Below are 27,021 nucleotides of genomic sequence, written 5' to 3' on the forward strand. Positions count from 1 at the left end.
ACCTAGCTGTATCAATAATATTAAAAACTGATCATGTCATCATGTTTAGTTTTTTTCATCACATTTTATCAAGTTGTATTAAACATTATTATCATACTTGACTTTTTATACTAATGTATGCAATGTATATGTTTGCATTTTGTTTGATTTCTCATGATGAGGGCCTCAGGGAAGATTAGTTATATAGCTAACTGTGTAACCCTCTTAAAATAAAGTATTGTTGTTGTTGTTGTTGTTGTTGTTGTTGTTGTTGTTGTTGTTGTTGTTCTATATGTTATAGCTGTTCTTTTACTCATTCTTTGTATGTAGACTATCAAAAGATACCCCCCAAAAAAATAGAAACAATGGCCGTCTTTTCCCTCAGAGCTCTTCAGCTCTTTGATTATTTTTTAAGATAACAAATATTTTGATTCAATCATTTCCTGATATATAAATACCTACATGTAAGTGTCCCCAGTTGCATACTAAGGGACCCTGTATTTTAACAGCCTCACTAGACTAGGGATAAAATCAAATCAGTTTAAACTTACAATAGTTTCACACACATATATAAGTAACCAAATACAATTGATTTTACCTGTATAATGATTTATCACTGTATAATACATAATCATTATCTTAAATCTGGTTCACTGGCTAACATGTGTTGAATTAATTCTGCAAGTACATTTGCAGAATTTATTCATGGGCAAATATCCATCTACACCTTAACTCATTTGTTCAAATGCAACTCCTGTTTTACTTCATTTAGAAAACCATATGTATCATTTGTGCCAATCAAACAATCTAACAAATGCTCCAATTTTATCAATTTGTTTATTTTTACATGTATATATTATATCTACTAAATGATTGACTTCCCTTAAAACTGTTTTACACGGGCTTGGGATCTGCAGTTTACCTCATGGCTGAGTAAAAGTTTTTATACGACCGCAAAAATTAAAAAAAAATTTGGTCGTATATTGGTATCGCGTCGTCATCTGAGGACGGATGGTTTCCAGATAACTTTAGTATAAGTAAATAGAAATCAATCAATAAACTTTTAACACAATGTTTGTAACCACAAAAGGAAGGTTGGGATTGATTTTGGGGGTTATGGTCCCAACGGGTTAGAAATTAGGGGCCAAAAGGGGCCCAAAACAAGTATTTATCTAGATTCAGGACAATAAGTTGTGTATAAGTATTTCAATTGATCTGATGTTATACCACAATGTTCATACCATATAGTAGAAGGTTGAGATGTATTTTAAGGGTCATGGGGCAAACAGTCTAGGAATTATGGGCCAAAAAGGGTCCAAAAACAAGCATTTTTGTAGTTTTGGGACAATAACTTGTGTATCACTGTATGGATCTCTCCAACGTTGTACCACAAGGTTACATATACCAATGGGAAGGCTTTGATTTAGTTTGGGGTTAATATCCCAGAACATTTAGGAATAAGGGGCCAAAAAAGGACAAAAAAAAGCATTTTTCTAGATTACAGGCAATAACTTGGGTTTAAGTGAATGGATCTCTCTGAAATTATGCTCTAAGGTTTCTTACTACAAAGGAAAGGCTGGAATTGAGTTTCAGGGTTTTGCTCCAAGGTTGGAAGGGGTTTCAATAAATGAGGGATCAAAAAGGGGCCCAAATGAGCATTTTTGTAGTTTTCAGTCTATAACTTGTGTTTAAGTGTATAAATCTCCCTGAAATTTTACCACAAGATTCCATACTACTAAGATTTTTATGGGGGGTTATGGCTCAAATCACAAAGCAATTCAGTGGCAAAAAAGGGGGAAAACAAGGGTTTTTCTGGTTAAAGAACAATTTAGATAATTTAAAAGCAGTGTAAAGAAGGTAATGCAATTAAAATTTAAAGAATACTGTTATTATAACAGTGTTATATATATGTTTGATTACTTGATTACCTCCTTTACACTGCTACTTTTCTAAAGTTTTAAGAAGAAATCTTCAATTGCACAGTATTGTGCAATAGATTATTTAGATCTTTGATCACATTTATATTGTGACAAGAACCTATATTATGTCAAAAAGTTAATCACAATCCAAATTCAGACAGTATCAAGCTTGAATATTGTGACCAAATTTGCCCCAACTGTTCAGGGTTCAACCACTGCGGTCGTATAAAGCTGCACCCTGCGGGGCACCTGGTTTTAATACAAAAGTATGCTGCATTAAAAAATTCACAAGTGTATACATAGTTTGCCAATTCAAACACCACCAGTTAATAATACTACATGTATAATACATTGTTTAATAATTTTTCTAGCCTGTTTATGGTCACAGACCAGTGGATCCAGAACAAGTGTGGACATATCAACAGACAAAAGATGGACAGATAATGTTTTTAGATGAGGCTGATATAAATCTAGAGGATATTGCATTAGATAATAATATTCCAAGTAATCCTGGAGCTGTTTCAATCAAAGGTATTCCTCTATATTTGTATATATTAAATAGGAATCTTTAAATTTGGTTTTTATAAAAAAAAGTATTCTGATTATGAAAACAATGTTATGTGTGATGTTCTGTTTCATGCTGGATCAATGTGATCATTCTATGATGTTGTAGAATTCTAAGTTGAAGACATATCATGGATCTTATGATGTGTATTTTGACTTGTAGAAAGTGTTACACCATTTAATCATATACTTACAGCTTGTGACAAGTTATTTGCCCTTACACATGTTAAATAAAGAAAAGATATTTTGAACAGCTACTAAATTTTTGATACACACTTGCAACAAATTCCTTTGTAAATCAAAATTTATAAATTATTATAATACTACATATATTAATGAATGAAAATGAATAGGTTATATATCTAATTTAAGTAGTTGATTAGAATGATGAAAATTATCTGAACCTATATGCTTGTGGAAGTAATTGAAGACAATGTGTTTTCATGTTAAGGATGATTCCCACGCTTTTTTTCCAATCCTTTACCTTAATTTTTATCAAAAAATATAAACATATGTTTTTATATTTTGTATAAAAAGATATTTATTTAATTTTACAGCTCATTGGTTGGCTGTAGAAGGATCATCAAAGTCACAAACATCACAAGGTCTGACATCAGGTATGTAAAGAAAATTCAAATGTGACATATAGTCACATTTATCGTTCATGAATTAATCATTCCTAGACATGATAAAAATTATAAAAACTGTAGAACTTGACACATGGCATTGACATTTGTTTTGCCTTTGAAGTTGACCTTAAAGATATTTTTATTGTGTTGTTGGGTTTTTTCTTTATGACATATACCACATATCTTGCTTAATTCATTCATTTGTGTACCTGATTCAACTTATTTTTGGAGTTTTTTATTATCAAAAGTTATTTTCATATGTACTGATTTTCTAAGGTTTTTAGGAAAAATTATACTTTTGTGTGATTTCATTGTTTCACCAAAATCTTCATTCAAATTAAAGGAAATTTGTACTTAGCATAGTTGAATAATTTAATTTTGGATGTAACATGTCTTCTGATTGGCTGACGTTATTTTGTTATGAGCCCATAGACATAATTTAGTCATGTGACCGTGACGTCATCGACGTTTTTTCATGGTTTTCTACGGTTTAAAATGGAATTTAGAATTAAATTATAAGAAATGACTAATATTTTTTCTGTCTATTTGAAATAACATAAAAAATGTGGTGCACACTGTTAAATAACCCGCTACGCGCGTTATTCAGTGTGCACCAAATTTGTTATGTTATTTCTTCATAGACAGAAAAAATATTACAGTCATTCCTTAAATATTTAAATTTTTTTGTTCACCTTGAACCATGAAATCCTCTGAAATTGGTAACTCATGAATAAAATGAATCAGCACTGTCATTACTTTCAAGAAATATAATATGCTAATTTCTTCCATGATAGGAAAGCCTATTGAGAAAAAGTTATCAGCAGAGATGCAGACTTACTTTGATCGTATAACAAATTCAATACTCGGCAAGGATGAAGAATTGATGAAGGTAAATATGAAACATAAGAAATAAATATCTGTTTTTAAAATTGTTGAAATTGTTGAAACCACATTATGTGACCTGGTGTTTTAAATAAATGTTTGCAAACAATTTTTTTCTGATACCAGATGATTTCTTAAACTTTGAAATAATGGGGCATTATTTGTAAACAGTCTGTATTCGTTCTGTTAGTCATTTGTTCTTCATTCAGATCTGATGTCATTAGGTAAAAGTTTTTTCTTTTTAGCTCAACTGGCCCACAGGGCCAAGTGAGCTTTATTCATCACTTGGCATCCGTCATCCATCCTCGTCTTTTAACTTTTTCAAAGATCTTCTTCTTTGAAACTACTGGCCCAAATTCAACCAAAATTGGCCACAATCATTATTGGGGTTGTTAGTTAAAAAAATATATACAGTGACCCAGTCCATCTACCAAGATGGCCACCATGGCTAAAAATAGAACATAGGGGTAAAATGTAGATTTTGGCTTATATCTCAAAAACCAAAAGCAAATCTGACAGAGGTGAAATTGTTCATTAGGTGAAGATCTATCTGCTTTAGAAATTTTCAGACAACTCTAACAACCAGTTGTTGGGTTGCTACCCCTGAATTGTTCATTTTAAGGACATTTTGCAGTTTTTTGTTGTTATCTTGAAAACTATTATAGATAGAAATAAACTGTACACAGCAATAATGTTCAGCAAAGCAATATCTACAAATAAGTCAAATGACCAAAACGATCAATTGACCCCTTAATATTGCACTTTAATGAAAATAATTAACAATTTTTTACATATATTTGAAATCTTTTTCAAAAGTCTTCTGAAACTAAAGCAAAAGTATAACAGTTGCATAATTTCATGTATCAATTGTCTATAAAAATATTTGGTGAGAGACACCTGCTCCTTGGTACCATGCGGTTCATCATTTTGAACTAAGAAAACATGTTCATTTTGAGGTGAACTTTTTTAAATAAATGTCAAATTTTGCCCAGATTTTGTAGTTGAAAATGTGACATGATTTCATATGGACACATATTTTTTAATTTGTTTATTGTTTCATAGAACTGTTATTGTGATCCTTGAACTGTTCCTTTTGTTATGATACATGTTTGAACACCTTGGTTAATGGTTTATAGTATGAACAAATTATATCTTCTTTATGATTCAGTATTTAATGATATTTATAAAGATACCACAGAGTATCCATAAGTTAAACTGTTGTGTTAGTTTTGTAAAGATTTTACTTGAGCTACAGATGTCATTTTAATCTTAAAGTAATGTTTTCCTGATTACAGTTAGCGTTCACTGATCTTAGAACAAATGCACAGATCATACCACTTCTACCATACTTTGTTAGTTTTATATCAAATGGGGTAAGTTTTATTATAAGATACATGTATAGAGATATAGATCTAACTAATGCACTTAAAATTGGAAAGTGAATGTCAAGAAAAGAAAATTTATGTCAGTAGGTACACAATAAAACTCCATAAATCTAGTTGATAATGTATAGCAGATTTTTATCGCGGGGTGTATGTTTTCCCTTATTTTCACAGATAGAACAAAATCACCAAAATAAATTCAGCCAATTTAAAACTGAACATTAAAGGTATTGATAAAAGTTTTGAAGCTGCCAAAATATTTTGAATACCATATTCAATGATTATTGCAAAATTTTACACCTGCAAAATAAACCTCTATACGGTATTACTTTCAATCATTATTTTCAAAACTGCTTTCTTTTGAACGCTTGTAGTCATATTTTGAAAAGCTGCAAAACCCTGATTGCATTTCACGATCAGATTTGGAGCTTTAACTGTTCAAGGAGAATGAAAATATTAGAACCATTTGAAATATTAATCTATAAGAGCTGTTAACCTTGTATGAAAAAAAAACTTTCTACCTACATGACCTAGGACTAATTTCAAATTCTTTATTACCTTGAACTTTACAGTTCATGAGTGTCAATAAAAATTTTCAAAGTACACAAGTAAACAGACATAGAATGTTCATGTTATGATATTATCTCTGACTTTAAATGCATAAAATATATTTTCCTAGATTCATTAACTGTTTGAAGTTCACTTAAACTTAAAAGTAAATGCATAAAATATATTTTCCTAGATTCATTAACTGTTTGAAGTTCACTTAAACTTAAAAGACTATCATATAGTTTGCAATTAATTAAAGAATCAAAGAAACAGTTATGAATTACTATTGCTGTATTTGTATTGATATTGTAACGTGTTCGCAAACTGGTCAGAACCTTTGTAACCAACCAAACCAACCACCAAACCAGACAGACACCAGCATACATGTGAACCTTCGGACGGGAGTACAATAATCCTGTTTTCAGGGGTCTCCTCCCGTCCTCCGGTTTAGGAGAAAAAATGCCCGTGTATGAAATAATTCATGAATGAAAAATTTTCAGCCGCCATATTTAAAAATTCTTACTACCGTACGGGTGTAATTGACACCTGTGTTAAATTTTACCAGTAAATTAAAGAAGATGTATAATTATATGGCTTCACTTGACAGCTTGGGTGTCAAACATACTGGCAATCAACAATGTTTACCTCTGGCTAACTGCCGTTGTTTAATAAAAACTATGTGTATTGGAAATACATTTTTGTTACTTCCCTTGAATTATCCTGTTTTAAGGTATTTTGCTTTTAAAAACGTAAATTATAAAAAGATTATAAATGAATAATATTTAAATCAAATAATTATAAAAGGATGGTAATAAAATGAATTTAAATAATTTGGGATAAATAAAAAAAATACAAATTTATAAATTATTTTAGCAATCTAGACTTCTTTTCAAGGGTTACATTAAAGTTTATATACTAAGTCTGTCTGCTTATTAATTCTGCTCATCAATGCAATCGATCAGTCATGTCTCAGTCATTACAGCTGAAAAGGCGTGCAACGTCGGTGCAAAAATAGTTCATAAGAACTTATTACTATAATCAGAATAAAACTGTCTTCTACATAAACCTTACATAAAATACTCTAACATTTATCCCTATTTTGAAAAACATACAAAAAATAACTACAACATGTTCAAGACAGTCTACAAATTATAGGATTTCTATGGTCACTATATTTATAACAATACTCGTGACTTCTGGTTAAAGCAAAAGTGAAAGTAACGTACATTTTATTTAAAAAAGCTGCCAGTCAGAAAACACACGCTTTCTGTTATTCTGGAACTTACAATATAAAAACATTTATACAATGCATAGGCAGTTATGAAATAAAATACACACATTCACTGCTATTATAAGTTATATGGTTCGCTACTGACCCCATACGGATCCATAGAGGGTTAGTAAAATCCATAGGGGGTGAGGCCGGAGGCATAGTTCACTAGGAAACGTGACATCTTACCACGTGACGGCATTTAACCAATCACTACGTGATAATTCATCTGTGGTCCGATAAAATACAATATACTAAGTACAGTTGGCATAGACATAGACAAAACTATGTAGGCAATATCAATAAAAATCTAGGCACTGCTATCTGTTAAAATCGTCACAATATGTATAGATTATAACATGCCCTTTTCCATATTGGCCCTGGTATCATCCTGAGACTCTCATATCGGCCTCGAGGCTTTAGCCGAGGTCCGATATGGGTCGAGGGATGATACCAGGGCCAATATGGAAAAGACATGTTATAATCTGTTTATCACATATTTAATTTCTGCAGAAAAGAGAAAATTATTACAATTTAATGAAAGATAAAAGGTAAAATCTTAAACATATTATCACAAACGTGTTGTTAAGGACACAGTGACGTCACATCATTTAGAATCAGGGCACAATATCGATATACTCTTTTTTGCCCCGGGCAATTTTGAGGTTATTGCATATGCAAAACCAGACGTATTCGTAACAAATATGTGATAAGTTAACAATTAGTACATATGTTATTTTTTTTACAGGTAAAAACAGTGAGTCATGACCTAAAACAGCTCACAAAACTGTTACATACACTGAGAGCATTACTGAATAACACATCACTGTATCTAGAACCCCAGCCTTATGTATGTTATAGAATCTGTAGAAAATAATTTATAAGTCATTATAGCTACTTCAATTTAGTAGCTCACTATCTATGTTATATAGGGGTTAAATGGTAAGTCAAGGCAATAGCCTATAAAAAGTGAAGTAATAAATAGAAAATTTGAATGTAAAGAACTAAGGCATGAATGAGTGTTATGAAAAATTATCAAAATATTGATAGTTGAAATACATCATATTTGATTTAGGATTTGCCATTACATATCACAATAGTGGTCAATAAAACTGCCATGAAGAACTTAAGTCTTACATTATATAAAAAAAAGGATTGCCACAGCATATGACAATAAACAAGAGAGGAATACAAACACTTCTGTTTGTTTATTCCCACATTTACTCTCTTGTTTGTCGTAAGTACATACATACATACACCTCATAATTAGTTTGTTTTGTAACTTTCTAAGCTATTTGGTCTGAATCAAATGTTATGTACCACTATGCTTACTACATCAGACACAGATGAAGTATACATTTGGGCAGTGTTTCTTTTTCCGTTCCTTTATAAATGAAAAAATGATGGATTTCATGTATTTACAAGTGGGACATCTTCTTTTATTCAACTATGGAATAATGGGGAAATATTACTATTAAACAGATAGGTTTTAATTTCCTGTCTCCTTACATTTTTTATCAATTATCAGTTTGTTGAAAATGTAGTGAAGCAACTTAGTGCATTAGATTTTTATATGAGCGCAAAAAATGTTTGCGTTCGTATAATGGTATGATGTTGTTGTTGTCCAAAGACACATTGGTTTCCAGACAATAACTTAAGTTTAAGTGAATCAATCTCTATGAAATTTATTAAGAAGGTTCAATACCACAAAAGGAAGGTTGGGATTAATTTTGGGGATGATGGTCCCAACCGTTTTGGAAAAAGGGGCCCAAAACAAGCATTTTTCTACTTTCAGGATATCATCTTGTGTATAAGTATTTCAATTGCTCAGAAATTGTACAACAATGTTTCATACCACAAGTAGAAGGTTTGAATTGATTTTGGGTGTTATGGTCCCAATGGTTTAGGAAATTTGGGCCAAAAAAAAGGGGCCCAAATAAGCATTTGTGTAGTTTCCAGTCAATAACTTGTCCAGACAATAACTTTTGTTTGGTGAATGGATTTCTATGAAATTTAATAAGAAGGTTCAATACCACCAAAGGAAGGTTGGGATTCATATTTGGGGTTATGGTCCCAGTCGTTTTTTAATTAGGGGCCCAAAAGGTGCCCAAATAAGAATTTTTGTATTTTCCAGACAATAACTTGTGTTAAAGTGTATAAATATCTCTGAAATAATACCACAAGTTTCCATACCATGAAGGGATGGTTAGTATTGACTTTGGGGGGTTATTGCTGAAAATGTTGTGGAATTAGGGGGCGAAAGGGCAAAAAAAAAGGGGGAAAAACTAGGTTTTTCTGGTCAATGGACAATTAAGACAATTTAAAAAAGCAGTGTAAGGGAGGTAACTCGAGAACATTTAACATACAATGTTGGGTATGTTCAGATTTACCTTCCTTACGCTACTTGTAAATTATGTATAAAGAAATGTCAGGTTTTGGACTAATTGCCAAAAAAAGGGGGGTTGGCAGTAGTTTTTAAATTTTTTTTCCAAATTTCTCAAAGTTTGAAGAAGAAATCTTTAATTGCATAATATTGGCAATAGATTTGTAAGATCTTGACATTTGTTTTGTGTCAGAAACTCCAACTGTTCTGGGTGCGACCTCTGCTGTCGTATAAGCTGCACCCTGCGGAGCACCTGGTTTATTTTTTGTACATAACAAAATATAGATGAATTCATGAATTACATTTTTTACAGTTGAACCTCCTTGTACAGTCTTTAATGTATTGTTTACTGGAGCCCCTGACAGCCTCTATTGATCTCAAGAATGATCATTGGGTTCTAAGAGATTATGCAGCTAGGCTTTTAGCTCAGATTTTATTGTAAGTACTGCATATTTGATATTTTATATTATTATATCGTACCACTACTTTGTTAACTAGAATTATTGTATCATTTCTTCCAAATTAAAGCCATCAAAGGTATATACTGTAAACCAAAATAGTCACAGAGATATTTTCCATGTTAAGCCATTTATAGCTATCATAATTAATGAAATTGACATCATTTTCCCACTCACCAAAATTGAAAAAAAATAGTTGGTCTACAGGAGTAATTCTTCACATTTGATTTTAAACTATAACTATTCATAGCTAAGAGAGGGGGCCTCCGTGGCCAAGTGGTCTAAGTAGTTACTACTGTAATCAATAGCCACTGGGGTTGTGAGTTCAAACCCCACTCATGCAGGTGCACTCGACTCCAATCTTAATTGACTAGGATTGTCAGTTTTCCTATTGAAGGTCTGTGTTTTTTTTGGGCACTCAGGCTTCTGCCACCAATAAAAACTAGCCGCCATGAAATAGCCTAAATGTGGTGCTTAAAAGTGGCATTAAAACACCAAAAATCAACAAAAAAAAATAGCTTAGAGACACTACCAAACATTAAGTCTTTTCTTTATGCATTTTTATTAATTCCTGGTTTTTTAAAAATACTTCATCGAATTTACTTTTTTGTATTCTTTCAGTTCTTGGTCCACACCCATTAACCACCTGATGTACAACACAGTGAAAACTCTTAAAGAAGTGTTATATGACAACAATAAACCATTGTGTAGCCATTATGGAGCTGTCATTGGTATTATGATGTTAGACCAAAAGGTAAACAATTTACTAAATTTGAAAAATTTTGAAAAAAAATTATTGATACAGTTACTCTTTGACTGTTGACCTCGAAATTTCGAATGAGTCAAAGTTTCCATGTGGTCCTGAACTTTGTTCCATATAAATGTAATTTGACTTCTGATGAGTCGAAATTGGATGAGTCGAAATTTCGGTTAAGTCGAACTAAATTTACGATCCCAAGGTTAACAAAAGCATTCAAAATTCATTATTTATCTCGAACTATTACACATATAGCAAAACATGACCTCGACATTTAAATGGATTGAAGAGTTAATCTGACAATACATGTGTAATAAAATTTCCAGTCACTGACCACTGTATCAATTTATGACATGCTATTTCCACGAGTGTTTACCTAAGATTATCTTTTATAGAATTTTTATAAATTAGTGATACATTGTTAATGTTCATGAAAAAGTATTTAAAATGTTTGCAAAACAAGTAATTGTTATTTACACTAATGAGCTTGGGTGTATATAAAGTAAGGATTATGACTTCCATTGATGATCACCTAAAAACTACTCAATCAGCGTCTTTAATCTTGTTGTGTTTTCTGTTGAAAAGAAAGAGTGAGATAAAACAAAATGAAGAGAATTTTATTTTAGATTTACCAAGCTAAGCAAGAGTTGTGTCCCTTGTTCAGTCAAACTTCCAGCTTTTGTTAAGTGGAACTATGTGTATCTCGAAATATTTTTCTGGTATGGCTGACTTCGAGATAACGAGAGTGGACTGTATTTGTTAATTTTTTTTATTCATTTAACTTTTTTACTGGTAACCAAAAGTTCCATATTTAACTGACCCACTAAAAAACAAAAATAGTGCTATTTGATATCTAAGATGCTTGCTTAGTCCAAATAATTATGACGTCTTGGAAGGCTATTTTAAATTTTTGCTTTGACGCCTTCCGTCAATTGTAAGGGGTCAAAGAAAAAAATATAATAGCCTTTCAAAATGTCATAATTATTTGGATGATGCTCGCTGTGCATTATGGCTTTTGTTCATTGTTGAAGGCTGCACAGTGACCTATAGTTGTTAACTTTTATGTCATTTAGTCTCTTGTAGATCTTGGAGATCACATCACATCTTATTTGTAAGTTTCCCACAGAAATTTGTTCTTGATTGCATATTTAAATTCATGATTTACGTATACCCATGATCCATGAACATTGATATCCAACCAATTATAATGAACCCACAGTACCCGGTAGGTAAAGTCATATGCAACAATTTTTTACATGAATACAATGAAATCTTTTCAGAACATACTTTTTAAAATTAAATCTTTTAGTTTATAGTACCATTTAGTTTACACTCTCTTTATTTTATTATCATAACAGATAAACTTCAGACACACAAATAATGCATTACTCTCACTTTTTGTTATATGTAAAAAAAAAAATATATCGTACATTTATGACTGATTTGTTGATAGTTGATTTTTGTATTAATATTTTCAGCATATCCAAGAGGTTTTGATTCCCCACCTACCAGTATATATGCCATATTTAAACAGTATTATTGATGATACATCAAGGGCTAATGCTGTAACTAAGTCTGATGCTCACAAGGTTTATGGTTCAGTTTTGGTAGGTGATTATTTACAAATCAAAGAATTTTTGGGTTCATTTACCTTACTCTTCTCAGACAATAATATATTCTAGTGTTGTCAAATCGTACACTTTTGCCTAACCGGTTACTCTGAATAATCGTTTGACCGATTAACTGGTTAACCGGTAGTTTGAGTTGGTGCTTGCAAGCCTTATCAATAGTACCCTACACATAGATATAAGATGTGATATGAGTGTCAATTTGACAACCTTTCATCTAAGTCATAAATTTATGCTTTTTGAAGTTTGTCCTCTGGCATTATCAGGCTTGTCTGTGAGGATTCCTGGCGAAGTTTGACTTTTAATAATCAACTACACCCTATCAACTATATCGTTTGTACCAACGATTGAAAAATAAAATAAAAAAAACTTCTTGATCTCGTAGAATTGAATATGTCTGGAGTGTTTCATTTTGAGTGATTAATTATAAAAAAGAAGATGTGGTATGATTGCCAATGAGACAATTCTCCACAAGAGATCAAAATGACACAGAAATTAACAACTATAGGTCACCATACGGCCAGTTTCTTTACTTTGTTTGCATGTTACTCGTACTATCAGGTATACATTGAGTACATTCACATTGGTCTGCATTTCACAATTTTTGAGTTAGCATTTGGTTTAAAGTAAGACTAAGCCTTGCACGATGGAGGTTGCACATTTAGATTTAGGCTTACACAATATTAGACCAGACACGAAATAATGAAGTAAATCGTAAAATTTAATGGCATTACTGATTTAGAGTTACTGCTAAAAAACATGTCTATTAATTATGTTTCTTTAAGATTCTGCCCCGAGCTGAGAGACAAGTTCTAATTAATTTTATGTTTATAGGATTAGCAATAGCAATCAATTTACTGGACAACTGATCTGTCAAATTAATTACCACGACAACATTTTTTAAATAAAACCTAACTTTTTAATGATATCAATACAAATTTATATAATATCTATCAAAATTGAAAAAAAAGTCCTGTTAAGCAGGTTAACGTTTTTGATATTCGGTACTTGGTCGTTTGACCGGTTAACCGGTTAACCGCTGACAACACTAATATATTCATAAATTTTTTACAAAAATTTGCTTTGTAGTGAAAGTTGTTAATCTTACGATATATAAGAAACAAAAAAAAATCGTGGTACATATTTCTAACAGTGTCTTGCCCATAACTCGTATAACCTGTTTTGTCATCATGTGTACTCAATATGCAATAAAATATGAAATAGGTCCTCAAGCATTTATTTATATGGGTATGCAGAAATTGAGGCCCTGTCCCCTCAGTCATACTATTGTGACTTGTGCATTGTTCAATGTTAACATTTTTTAGTAAGTGTGTTTATAAAGAAATATTTATGAATGTCCACTGATATGTTATAAACGTATGCATTTCAGTTACAGAGAATATGTGCGGAAGCAGTCTTAGTCATGTTACTGTGTCATTCATTGTTTTAATGATAAGTTTTCACATGAAGTGTGTAAATGATGGGGTATTTATGATAGGCAATATATTTATGGAGTGCTTTTGCATTAGCTGTCGTTCATGCATTTTCGTTCAAAGTACATAACAAAGACCTGTAGCTGTTTGAATCTGCTTTCTTGGGGCTCTATATGAAAGTTGTCTAATTGGCAATCCTACCTCATATCCCTATTTTGCACTGATTAAAATATTCATATTTTTCCTATTCTACTTCCAGTATTGTGTGGAGTACTTACTGAAAAGTCAGATTAAAGAATTTGAAGATGAAATATCCAAAGAAAAAGAAAGCAGTGCATCAGCAACACCTTCTGATCCTGAAGTAAACAAATCTGAACAGAAAGTGAACTCACAAACATTACCGAACCCTTTTGGTACCTCAGTTACAAGGTTCTATTTAGAAATGTATGATTTCTTTGGCGATAGTCTGACATTACAGTTGCCTAATTTGGCAGAAACTATTGATTTTAAGAAAAGTGTTTTTAAACCTTCAAAGAAGGATGAATTAATTTCGCTAGCAGATCCTGAGGCAGCTAAAACTGGGGAGGAATTATTAGATGAGTTCATGGAACAAGTACGTGTACAGGAAGAAATTAGAAAAGCTCAACTAGAGAGAGAAAAATTAGAAAAAATTAGAATTGCAAGAGAAAAACAAGAGCAGGAAGAGAGAAATAGAATGTTAAGGGAAAAGGAAGAAAAAAGAAGACAGGAAAGAAGAAGAGCTGATTTAGAGAGGGAATTAATATTAAAACGGAAAGAAGAGGAGGAAAGACTAAGAATGTTAAAATTACAAGAAGAGCAAAGATTAATAATATTGAAAGAACAAGAGGAAAAAAGAAAAGTAATGAAAGAACAAGAGGATAAAAAATTAAGAACAATGAAAGAAGAAGAAAAAAGAAGAGTAATAAAAGAGCATGAAGAGAAAAAATTAAGAACAATGAAAGAAGAAGAGAAAAGAAAAGTAATGAAAGAACAGGAAGAACAAAGGTTAAGATTGATAAAAGAACAGGAGCAAAAAGCTCAGAGGAAAGATTTGACCGTGGTGAATAGTTCAAACAGTGAAGACGAAGACACAGTGCCTGCTTTTCTTGATTCACCTAGTGATCAGTCTTTTGTAAAAAGTGAACCTACGCAAGGGATAAAGCTAAAAATAACTAGAGGACCAAATAAAAATCTACATGTAAAAACAGTAGAGACTATGTCTCCTCCACAAAGAAGTTCTCCGAATCCAAAACATGCAATGTCACCTCTTTATAAACATTCACCAAAAAGTTCATCACCATTATACAAAAGTTCTCCCAAATCACATAAATCAGAGTTGTCTCCCCATTATAAACATTCTCCAAAACATTCACATTCATCAAAATCTAAAGATTCCAAAGAGTCTAAACACAGTAAAAAGAAGAAACAGGTTGCTAAATCTGCAGCTAAAGTCTATGATGAATTTGAATTTGAATCAGATCCAGAAGATTTTAAACCATTGCCATTTAAAAAATCTCATTATTATTCGTCAGAAGGTGAGAGTTCGGACGGTGCTGGTAATCGTAAACCTTTGACTTTGAAAATCAAGATGAAAGAATCTAAAGATTTCTCACCAGAGTAATATAGTTATAATAAATTTTTATACATTTTTTGTTAGTTGTTAAATGGGCAATGAACATGCATTGTTTACATGTGACAGTAGTTAAACTATATTAACAAATTAAAACTAGTTTTATGCATTTTTCGTGGGTAAACCACTAATTCAAATGTTCAATTACAGATATTCAATAATGATGCATATTGTATACTGAATTGTGTCTGATGTAAGTGCAGAGTGTATGTGAAATCCTGACTATTGAAAAACAAATATAAGATAAAAACAAAAACAAAAAACAAAAAAAACTCCATTCAAATCACAATGTATAAAATATAAACAATTATACATGTAGGTCAAAGTACAGCATTCAACATGGAGCCTTTTACTCATACCAAACAGAGAGCTATAAAGGGCCCCAAAATGACTAGTTTAAATCAATTCTAACTAAAATACTAAAGTCTAATCTATATAAAAAACGAGAAAGGAGAAACACTTATGAACCACACCAACAAACGACAACTACCGGTTTACAGGCTCCTGACTTTGAATTCAGTTCTTTTGGATAAATGTAATGGATGGTGATGTCTGGACTAAGTTTTTATGAATAAATGTAATGGATGGTGATATCTGGATTTGGTTACTTAGGGTATATAAAATGGATGGTGATGCCTGGATTCTGTTCTGGTGTTAAATGTTAAAGATGGTATACTAGTAAATGTCTGGATTTTGAGTGAAGGTCATGAATGATGAAGCCTGAATTTCGGTTTATATATGTATAATGTACCAGTAAAAGATGATGATGTCTGGATTCTGTCCTTTAATTTATGGAATGGATGGTTATGTCTGGATTTAGTTCTTGTGAATTAATGAAATAGATGTTGAAACCTTGATTTGGTTCTATTGGGTTTATAGAATGGATGGTGATGCCAGGATTTGGTTCTTTTGGGTAAATCCAATGAATGTTGATGCCTGGATTCAGTTCATATAATAAACGTGTACTGATTAACATGGATTTTTACTAGCTTTAAGTAAATGCAAGACATGTACACCTCAAACTCGTTCCATGCACTAAAAATAGTTGACCTGTTACTTATGTTATTTGAGAATACACCAAACCACAAAACTCTACACATTGTCCTGTGAACCATGAAAATGATATCAAGGTCAGACGAATGTGTACACAGTACAATCATTCCATACACTTAATAAAGTGGTCATATTGCTTATAGTATCTGAGAAATAGATAGAACCACAAAAACTTAACATTGTCCAATAAACACATAATTGAGGTTAAGAGCAGATGAAACCATCAGTGGGACAAGTACACTTCACAATTATTGTATTCACTAAATAGAGTAACCTAATGCTTACAGTACATGTATATGAAATATGGACTTGACCATGTGACTTCAACCTTGAAATGAGGCTGAGGTCAGGAGAACCCTACCCGACAGACTAGAAATATTGCAAGGAACCAATATACCAAATAAAGTTTTCATTTTATAATTTAAGCAGTCTTTGATCCATGAAAATGAGGTCAAGGACAATTAACATGACAGACGGAAACTTTGTGAGATAAGGTATCTGTATACAAGGTATGAAGGATGCAGGTGTTCTTTGTTCTTAAGTTGTGCTGTTACACCACTATTTCTGATTAGGGCGGGTGGAGCACTTACAAACATGTTTGACCATGCCACACTCTGCACGAGTCTGACCCAAGCTGGTTGCTGTTTGCCATACCAAAGTATTTTTTTTTCTGTTGTCATTTTAATATAAATCGGGCAGTTGTATTTATGTCCCCACTGTAGCAGAGGGGGCATTAAGTTTTACTTTTGTCTGTCTCTGTACGTCCCAAAATTGGTTTTAGTTCTCTAACTTTAGTTTGCCTAAACCAAATGTATGAAGCTTATACACAATTTGTGTTCCTATGGACACATTTCCCATTTGAGTGTTGCTTAAATACACTGGGTAATGAAAATGAAAATGAACCAAAAACAAAATTCATCAGTTAAATTAAACTCAAGCAGAACTTGTAATGTGTAAGCTGAATTAATTGTTGGAAATATCTGTGATAAATCTCATTTGCTTTAGATTTACACATGTGATATTGCTTCAAGTGACCAATATTTTACTGTTTTGTTCTGGGGTAGATGTGTTGGTTAAGCATTAAACAAAGAACCAAAATGTAAAAGTTAAGGTTTTTATACTTTTATTTAGTAAAATTACTACATACAACATTCTTCAAAAATACAGATACTTCTTACTAAAAGTACAAATTTGATGTGAAAAGTCTTTAAAACACAAGTTTTCATGTCTAGGCTCCTAAGAGCTATCAATAACTCTTTACTACTTCAAATCATTGAGATACACTGAAACAATATATCCAGATGTACATTTTAAACAAATACAATTTTTTTATTGAACTCAATTTATACAAAGTTTTCACAGTAAAAATATACAAATGAACACAGAAAATTATGAACATACATAAGACAAATAAATGATATTAATGTTACTGGTATATAGCACCATAGGACTGGGTAACATTTCCTTTTGACAAACATACTGGGGTGAAAAACCCAACAGTAATTGAATAAAAAGACCAAAGGAACCCTCCACACACATACTTATGGGTCTGAATTTTCATTAGAGAAAAGTATTGTATTGTCCTGTAAATTAACTGTTTGTCAGACACAATGCCCCTACATATTTCATGATATAAAGATATATAGAAAAAATGGTTGCTCCTGGAATAAATACTATCTTTTTTAAATTAATCATCCTTACAAAATCCTTTACTTAATGCAAAATTCATTTGACTTGAATTTATTAGTTCTTTTTCAAAAAGTAATGTTATATCCTTATCTTACAATATCTTCCCCATACATTAAAAAACTCTATTGCATTGATTAAAGCATCAAAACAATTAAATTAACAAGTAAACAGTTCAGTAGATGTAACTTTCAATGCAATCTTAAATCTAAGTTTCATTATAATTTCTAAGTTCAAATAATGCATTCAACAATGGCATTTTGACGACAAATTATGGAAACAACAATAAACATTTTTACTGTAAATATATTCTATGTAGTCTTAAGAACATGTCAATTAGCTTGTTTCTTCCTGTGAATCTGTAGGAGGTGGAGAACTTTCAGCTGTACTTGATTCACTATTAACACTGGTATCATCTGGTTTAGGAGAACTTGCTGGCTGGGGAGAATTTGCACGTTTTGGAGATTTTGTTGGTTTTGGGGAATTCTGTAAATTCTTGGGAGGTCTACCAGGTCCTCTTCCTGAGCCTCTACCACGTCCTCTACCTCTACCTCTGCAAAAAAAATAAAAGAATTTAATGTTCTTTTCTCTTTTTTTTATCACTCAAGAACAGCATTGCACATTTTGTGAACAATTACTCTACTGGCATAGCTATCTCAGTGAAGGTCTGTGTACCAGAAATTCAGGGATTCTTCAGGTAGATAAACTGTATATTGTTAGTTGTTAAAAAAAATATTAATATAACATCAATAGACAAATAAATTATAATGCTAGTATTATCATACTAAAGTATCTATATCATCTGGTGTTATTATCCAAATTTCATAGTTCATCCGAGATTGGGATGGTTTATAACCTATTACCATAAATAAGTTAAAAAATAAATAACAAATAACTTAACAAATTGTATCAACAGGTAAAATAAACACAAAAGTACAATTTCAGAGTACTCACAGTTACTGGAAGCTAGTTAAAAGTCAAAGACAGTTAATAATAATCAAAGCCTTAAAGGCTGTAAAAGCAATTGCTGCCATGTTAATGTTTGGGGACTTTTATTTTTCATCCACATATATACAAGAATTAAACCTGACATGAGTGTTGTCTAGTTAAAAGTAAGAAGGTTTTAACTTTATATAAATAAAAGACTTTAGCAGAAAGTCATTTTTAATATGTTTTATATTTCACAAGGAGACAACACGTTTACCAGGCTAAAGTTGGGGTCAAATATACATGTGCTGAAACATATAACTCAAAAAGAAATCATCATGGATTATCCCCTGGTAGTGTTTGTAACTTTCTTTGTCAATAATTTCCTTTATTGATTTAATTTTAACAATTTTCATTATTAATTTATATTTAACCATTAACACAAATGATTAAGTTAAAACATTTCAACTTTCCAGACGCAAATGTTAAAAAACGGGAAAGAAATAAAATATCTTACAAGACATAAACATGTAAAGAATAAATGTATATTTCAGCTTAATAAAAATATTTTCATAATGTTACTTTGTCATCATTTTTAAAACTAAGTACCAAACATTATTGCTCAGTTGATATGTGTCCTTCTGATGCGGTACGAGCACAGGCACTTGTTTCTATCCATAGGAAGGTCGATTATCCATATAAATAGTTTTATATGGATAGTCGACCTTCCTATGGATAGAAACAAGTGCATGTGGGTACAAGATAACTACAATTCTCATGCAATCCCGAAAAGGGGGGTCATCACAGACAAACATGACATTAAATCGTTATCACTGAACTAGTATATATATTGTATAGGGGCCAGCTGAAGGACGCCTCCGGTGCGGGAATTTTTCGCTGCATTGAAGACCTGTTGGTGACCTTAATTCTGCTGTAGTATGTTTTTCTATGGTCGGGTTGTTGTCTCTTTGACAAATTCCCCATTTCCATTCTCAATTTTATTATACGAACAAGAACAAACAGCTCTACGTTACTTTGATATTTTCAATTTTCAGGAAACATTGCGAAACATGATCTTCAATATTTCGAAAACATGTGAAATAAAATTGCTAACACGGTGGACCGTCGAGTGTCAACAAACGTAGTAGACTTGTTCACTGAAAAGACGAGGATAATGGTTTCATCTGACATTTATTATGCAAACCCAGTTTTGATCATGATATTTAAAAAGACGTACTTTTTTCAATCTATGTATTAATAAACTAGAAAATTCCAAATTGTAAATATCTCTTCATCTGGACCGACTTGGCATCTACTACGTTTGGACGGGTCCATTTCATTAGTAAGGTGATCGATAAATATTACGGAGTTTTGACAGAAAAGGAAAACGAACTTATTGTTATGTGTTTTCAACAAGGGTTTCGTTCCGCTAAATTATTTGCGCAAATAAAGTTTGTCTATTTTTAGATTACAGGTAATAATTTGACACTACGCATTAACCTGTGTAGTGATTTTGATTTTACGATAAATGTATGAATGAACGATAATTTTATGAATGAACAAGAGCACCTGACCTCTTAAAGAAACACAAATTAAACATAAAAACCGTATTTATTAGGAGATAATTCAGTTAAATTTTCAATACTAAATCAACAACTGAAATGAATCCATATTTTGCTGAAACATCGTACGAACGGCGGAAAACGGAATCGCATTTATAAAAATGTACTTTTTTTCACTCGGACTTCTATGTTATTTGATAGTCAAACGGTTGACCCTTTAAATACAAAAATACATCTACAAGAACATATTCTGAAACTTCTTAAATCCACTAACTTTTTTTTTAAGTTTCAAGCTATGTATTGCATTAGAAAACATACATAATTGTTAAAGAATGACTGACCAGGAGCCTGTTTAACAAAATACTATGGCTTGATCTGGGCGGAGTCTCTGATCTGGGTCACAAAGATGGCCATACGCGACGGCATAAAAGCAATTGCTTTAAAAATAAATCATGCATCAGAACCTAAAATCAAATAAACACATCAAAGGGATTAAGTGGTTTAACGTCATTGACAGTCAAAGAAGACATGACTTGTGAAATGCCAAAATTAAAGTATTGACAGTAGCAGGATAGTTATGAGTTAACCTTTTAATATATAAGGTATTCACCCACTATTACCCAACCACACGATAACCACTTCAGGTGTTGGTTCACCCTGTTCAAATTCAAATAAGTATAATGTTAGAAAATTTGTAAGGGTTCAGTAGGAGAGCATGAGCAAGAAGAACAAACAGAATCACAAGACATCAACTCTTTCATAAGCACAAACAGAATCATAAGACATCAACTCTTTCATAAGCACAAACAGAATCATAAGACATCAATTCATTCATTAGCTCAAACAAAGAATCTTATTCAAATTCTGAAATGACTGGATCATGACAAGATAACGTATAAATGATGATAAAATTAACGGTACCAATTTTCTTGCACCAGATGCGCATTTCGACAATACATGTCTCTTCAGTGATGCTCGTGGCCAAAATATTTGAAATCCAAAGCTTATATAAAAGATGAAGAGCTATTATCCAAAAGGTCCAAAAAGTATAGCCAAATCCATGGAAGGAATCAGAGCTTTGGATGAGGGAGATACATTCCTTAATTTATAATAATTTCTATCATTTTGTAACAGCAAATTTTAATAACACAAAAAATCCGTATTTTCATGTCAGAACCAAAGTACTGGCTACTGGGCTGGTGATACCCTGGGGGACTAAGATAATGCGGGTAAAGTATAACAACCATGTCTAGCAAAATATTTTGTGGCATTCATTTCATGACCAAACATGTTTACTTTCAGGTATCGGTACACAATGATTTCATTTAGAGCATGTTCTACTCTATACTAACCTTCCTCTCTTTGAAGCAGACTTTGGTGTTTTGGGTGTTTCTGGTCCTTTACAACTTTGACATTTCCATGGACCATTTGGTATTGACTTGAGTCCAACACAGAATGTATGATATCCTCTATCACATTTGTCACAGAACATCATCTTATCCTGAAAGTCAAATATAAACTGTATCAATGGTAAACTATCTAGACATGCATCCTTATTAATTCTACCCAGAAACAATATTTATCACTTTATTGCTTTTCTTTCACAATATTGTTATTCTATTTTATAATTAGAATTAATTTATGCTGTATACATTTGTACTAAAATTTCCCTTTGCTTATGCTTCTCTCATTGATCTACCAAATGAGAAGTTGGTCTAATTGGTATGCCAATATTTTATATCTTACCCCTTTGTTATTATATGTATCGGTAAGCAATGACAACACTACCGTATGGTAACTTAAATAAGCAGAGAAAATATAATGTCTCAGATTTCACCACTACCTCTCTTGTTTTAAGTATTGTATTATAAACAAATAACACATGACTACTAAATCAACTACAAACTTATGAAATGTGATCTTTGTTTGTCTACAATGCCAACAACATAACTATTTAGAATACATGCAACTCCATAATACATTTTATATTTAATGACCATAGCAAGATCAGTGATAGCTTGTGATAATGAGAACTTAAGCCATTCATTAGAGCTCTAAAATTTACACATTAAGGCACTAACTTTCTTACGATACTTTGAAACAATTTTTTTCTGAAAAATAAATTGACAAAATAATCCTGCTTCTTAAAGCAATAAATTACAATCCTTTTTAGTTTAAGCTGTCATTTACCACAATCTATCTAAATAAACATATGATTCAGACCAGAGTAAACCATATATATCTTAAGTCACCTTCATTTTGTATGCTATAAAAGTATGGATGAAATGCCATAAACATAAAAAGCAACAACAAAAAGGTAAACTTTACATGAAGAACTTTTGTGTCCGCACAAAAACATACATGTAATTATGAAGGTCATGATGAGAAGGTTACACAATTTGTTTTAAATTTTTATTTAGAATGTCTTTATAAAGTACAAAACTGTACTTTTCTTTTCAAGAATTTTTAGATCACACCTTAGTACAATACCTGTAGAGAATAATTTTATAAAATATTTATCAACTTCTCAGTAAGCATGGTCATTTAACTCATATGCCCCATACCTCAACCTGTAATAAATATCATAATTGTCCCCCTACATATGGAGACAGAACCGATAGATAAGGTGTGAAAAAATTCACCTGATACTACAAGTTTTACATTCAATACACTGACATACCTCGTCAAAAGGATCCATACATTCCACACATGTTTTACATTCCATACATTGCCAAGGGTAAGTTTTTATAACTGCCACCATGTCATCTGTAATATCTAAACAGGCAGGGTGTCCTAAAACAAATATCATAATGTTGGTTAACTGGTATAAAGTTTTCATTTAGCTGCTGAACAGACATAGGTGTTTAGTAATCTATTTTACCCAATGTTGTAGAGGTAACTCCTCAACAAGATTCAAGATAAGAATCGCTATAAAGGTATTGTAGTACTATTATGGACACTCATGTAACACTTATTTATAACAAATCCCCTACATAGTTTGGCATACATATACAACTTATGAACTAAGTCATGTTAATGCAGTTACATTATAACAGTATAATTATCAGACAATTCTTATGAAAAATTGAAGTGAAATTTAAGTCTATAAAACTTTTGAAATACTTGGTCAACAATAACAAAGGCAAAACTTAAAAATATTTCTTTATGATATACTAAAATTATTAAAAGTATAAAGTTTTGAAATAAAACAGGAGTCAAACTCTTCAATGCTAGTCATTTCAATGTTTGACCATCAGTGAACCTGATGAAGGTTCTTTCACAAACACTATTGAGAGTATCAAAAGAAAACATTTTTCTTCACAGGACTTTGATATGATTTTGGCCTCAGACATAATTCTAATACACAAAGTCTGGGTGTCAAAATTAGGCTGAAATATTGCAATGGAGGGATTTTCTACATTCTTCCAGGATGAGTTGAGGTATACTGTATGTCAATCTAATAAAATTTAGACCAAGGTACAAACCATGTCTGGCACATTCTGAACACTGAACAAGTTCTTTTGTTCCTGATTCTTCTTCTGCTTCTAAATTACAAACTCTACATCCTGTTTCTGCTGACTCTTCCTTCTAAAAAAAAATAATGCATCATTTAGTCATAAATCTATTGAACATTATAGTGATTAAGCTATTTTCTAATTAAATATCAAAATGTGACTTATAGTAACAATTCATTAATGAAACAAATATGGTGGACCTACTTAAATATCTAAAGAAATTAAAATTTAAACTTATGCAAATACAAGAGGATGTCACAATGACAGCAAACCGGATTTATTCATATTTATTTGTGTCCTGGCAATATCACAAAAACCATAACTGATGAACAGTGAAAGTGAAAATCATTAATATCAAATTTGACCTCCATTTTGCCATCAGTACCAAAATATTAAAAGCTTAGGTTGAATGGTACATGAGTAAATGCAAAAACATGAATAGAAACGCCATTTTTCGATAAGATTTTTTCAAAATCAACATTATTGAACTTGACCTACATTTTGTCATCAGTAACAACATATTAAAATTTGAAAAGCTTTGGTGGAACAGTTCATGAGTAAATGCACGTGCACAGACACGACTGGAAACACCATTTTTCAATCTTTCAAGAACCATAACTCCTGAACGGTAACAGTCAAAATCGTCATTATTGAACTTGACCTCCATTTTGTCAGCAGTAATAACATATTAAAATTTGGGAAGCTTTGGTTGAACAGTTCATGCATAAATGCATGGACATGACTGGAAACACCATTTTTCAATCTTTCAAGAAGCATAACTCCTGAACGGTAAAAGTCACAATCGTCATTATTGAACTTGACCTTCATTTTGTTGTCAGTAACAACATATTAAAATTTAAAAAGCTTTGGTTGAATGGTTCATGAGTAGATGCACAGACAACATTTGGTTGCCGCCTGACAGGGCCCCCGACCGCCTGATCGCCGTACATCCCCAAATTAATAACCGACATTTTTGTCACAAAAATCTGGTTAATAAAAGGACATTAGTAAATGATTAAATAATGAAGATGAAGTCATGGACAACTGACATATACAAGATAAAACCTTACAGCCATAAGGCATCACCAAACAAAATATGGATTGTCAAACTATTCACCTTCTGAATAGCAAACCATTATACAATGAGTACTTTCTGAATAGCAAACCATTATACAATGATTAAGCACTGTCACTGCCATCTTATTAGTGTACAGTCGAATCTCGTTGTGTCGAACTCGGTTGTGTCGAAAACTCGGATGAGTTGAAGTAATTTCCTAGTCCCGGTAAAATTCCCATTTGTTCAATGCATAATTACCTCTGATGAGTCGAACTCGGTTGATTCGAATACTCGGTTAAGTCGAGTAAATTTTATAGTCCCGTCGAAGTAAAATTAATGTAAATTGACCCGGATGTCTCGAAAGTAAGAATTTTCGAAAGATGCAGACCTAATAATAAAAGTTTAAGTCGGATGTATTTCTTATGTCAACTTATCATTTTCAAAAGAGATTGAAGCTGAGTAAACATACTTGTTTGTATTACAGTTAAATGACATGTTTATGGTGACCGCTAATTAACATTTTTGTTGATCGTTCAAGCGGAATGTTAGTGTGTTGAACATTTTGCACCTGAGATAAAAACGAAACGAATTTAAATAACACAAGCCAAGATTAAATGAATCATGAGATTTAAAACTCATTAATTAATATAGATAAAAGGATTAGGACAATTATAATAAATTCATGATAATTTAACGTAAAGCAGACGACCTCATCAGAGACCGTTCAGAACTTGTTTCGTGCCGCGAGTGATTTCATAATTTATAGCGACTGACCTTTGTAAATATTTGTGTAGACAATTGATTTTATGTGTGCATGATTTGTATCTGTACTTGTGTTTCTAATTATTACGAAGGACCAACAATGGAGATTGAATACACAATTATAAAGTGTCATATAGAAAAAAAAAAGGCACACTGTTCATTGTATCTAATTTACACAAATCTCATACCGTATTTCATGCATTCAAAATTCATGACGACACACTCGACCTTTGATGAGTCGAACCTCGGTTGAGTCGAATACTTTGGTCCAGTCCCTTCGACTTCGACTTGTACCTATTTTTGCATTTCAACACATTTGACTTGATAAATTGGTATAAATCAAATGCCCACCTGAAGCCTTATCAAAACAAACAAAACAAACCCCTTAAAAAATGTTTATGTACACATACTTATTTGAATAAAAAGCACACATTACAAATTCTTCAATTTATGGGCTAGCTTAAAATGTTTTAGTCACTGTTGTCAGGTTAATCACATAGTGGTTCTATGTGAGATAGAATTATTACCTTTTCTAGCTCTCCCTCTGCCTCACTGCTACCTTCAGAACTACTAGAGCTGTCATCATCACTGTCTGAGTCGGAACCTGATTTACCCTGCAAAATATAGCAGCAAGACTTGACAAAACAGTCAATGTTTACCTTCTTTACTTACGTCACTCTCATATTTTCCCAGCACTACATAAGAATTAACCAAAATGTATGGATACCTCAGATATGCATACACTAAATGTTGTCCAATTTGAATACTTTTAACATTGTTTGGTAATACAATTTTAAAATCTGATTGTCTTTTGTATTTTTATGGATAACCCATATCTAAATGGGTTTTTTTATTCAGCACATTTTCTTTTGTTAATGTTATCATTTCAGATAATTTGTTCCTTGCTTCACCTCCATTGGCCTATTATTAACATTAAAGAATGTGAAAATAAACAAATGTTTATTTCAAAACTAA

The 27,021-nt window shown here is 31.9% G+C and overlaps 2 protein-coding genes across 8 annotated transcripts in view; one reads left to right on the forward strand and one right to left on the reverse strand.

Annotated features, from left to right (window-relative positions):
- The window catches only part of LOC143068245 (TAF6-like RNA polymerase II p300/CBP-associated factor-associated factor 65 kDa subunit 6L), a 29,501-nt gene extending 13,998 nt beyond the window's left edge, over positions 1-15,503 (forward strand). For all 4 annotated transcript variants that reach the window (XM_076242145.1, XM_076242146.1, XM_076242147.1 and 1 more), the window contains exons 4-12: positions 2,270-2,429; positions 3,020-3,079; positions 3,886-3,980; positions 5,269-5,346; positions 7,923-8,024; positions 9,871-9,995; positions 10,637-10,769; positions 12,251-12,379; positions 14,093-15,503. In XM_076242145.1, coding sequence (XP_076098260.1) covers positions 2,270-2,429; positions 3,020-3,079; positions 3,886-3,980; positions 5,269-5,346; positions 7,923-8,024; positions 9,871-9,995; positions 10,637-10,769; positions 12,251-12,379; positions 14,093-15,475 — 2,265 coding nt within the window. In that variant the 3' untranslated portion in view covers positions 15,476-15,503. The remainder of the gene's footprint in view (positions 1-2,269; positions 2,430-3,019; positions 3,080-3,885; positions 3,981-5,268; positions 5,347-7,922; positions 8,025-9,870; positions 9,996-10,636; positions 10,770-12,250; positions 12,380-14,092) is intronic.
- Positions 15,504-17,643: 2,140 nt separating this feature from the next.
- The window catches only part of LOC143068246 (uncharacterized), a 33,966-nt gene continuing 24,588 nt past the window's right edge, over positions 17,644-27,021 (reverse strand). For 3 of the 4 annotated variants that reach the window (XM_076242151.1, XM_076242152.1, XM_076242150.1), the window contains exons 10-14: positions 26,574-26,660; positions 24,198-24,300; positions 23,393-23,505; positions 22,065-22,213; positions 17,644-18,776 (exon numbers count right to left, since the gene is read on the reverse strand). In XM_076242151.1, coding sequence (XP_076098266.1) covers positions 18,560-18,776; positions 22,065-22,213; positions 23,393-23,505; positions 24,198-24,300; positions 26,574-26,660 — 669 coding nt within the window. In that variant the 3' untranslated portion in view covers positions 17,644-18,559. Of the gene's footprint in view, positions 18,777-19,177; positions 19,190-22,064; positions 22,214-23,392; positions 23,506-24,197; positions 24,301-26,573; positions 26,661-27,021 lie in introns of all 4 variants that reach the window. The other variant, XM_076242153.1, reaches the window with a different exon arrangement.

Source organism: Mytilus galloprovincialis, chromosome 3, assembly GCF_965363235.1.
Source record: "Mytilus galloprovincialis chromosome 3, xbMytGall1.hap1.1, whole genome shotgun sequence".
NCBI lineage: Eukaryota > Metazoa > Mollusca > Bivalvia > Mytilida > Mytilidae > Mytilus > Mytilus galloprovincialis.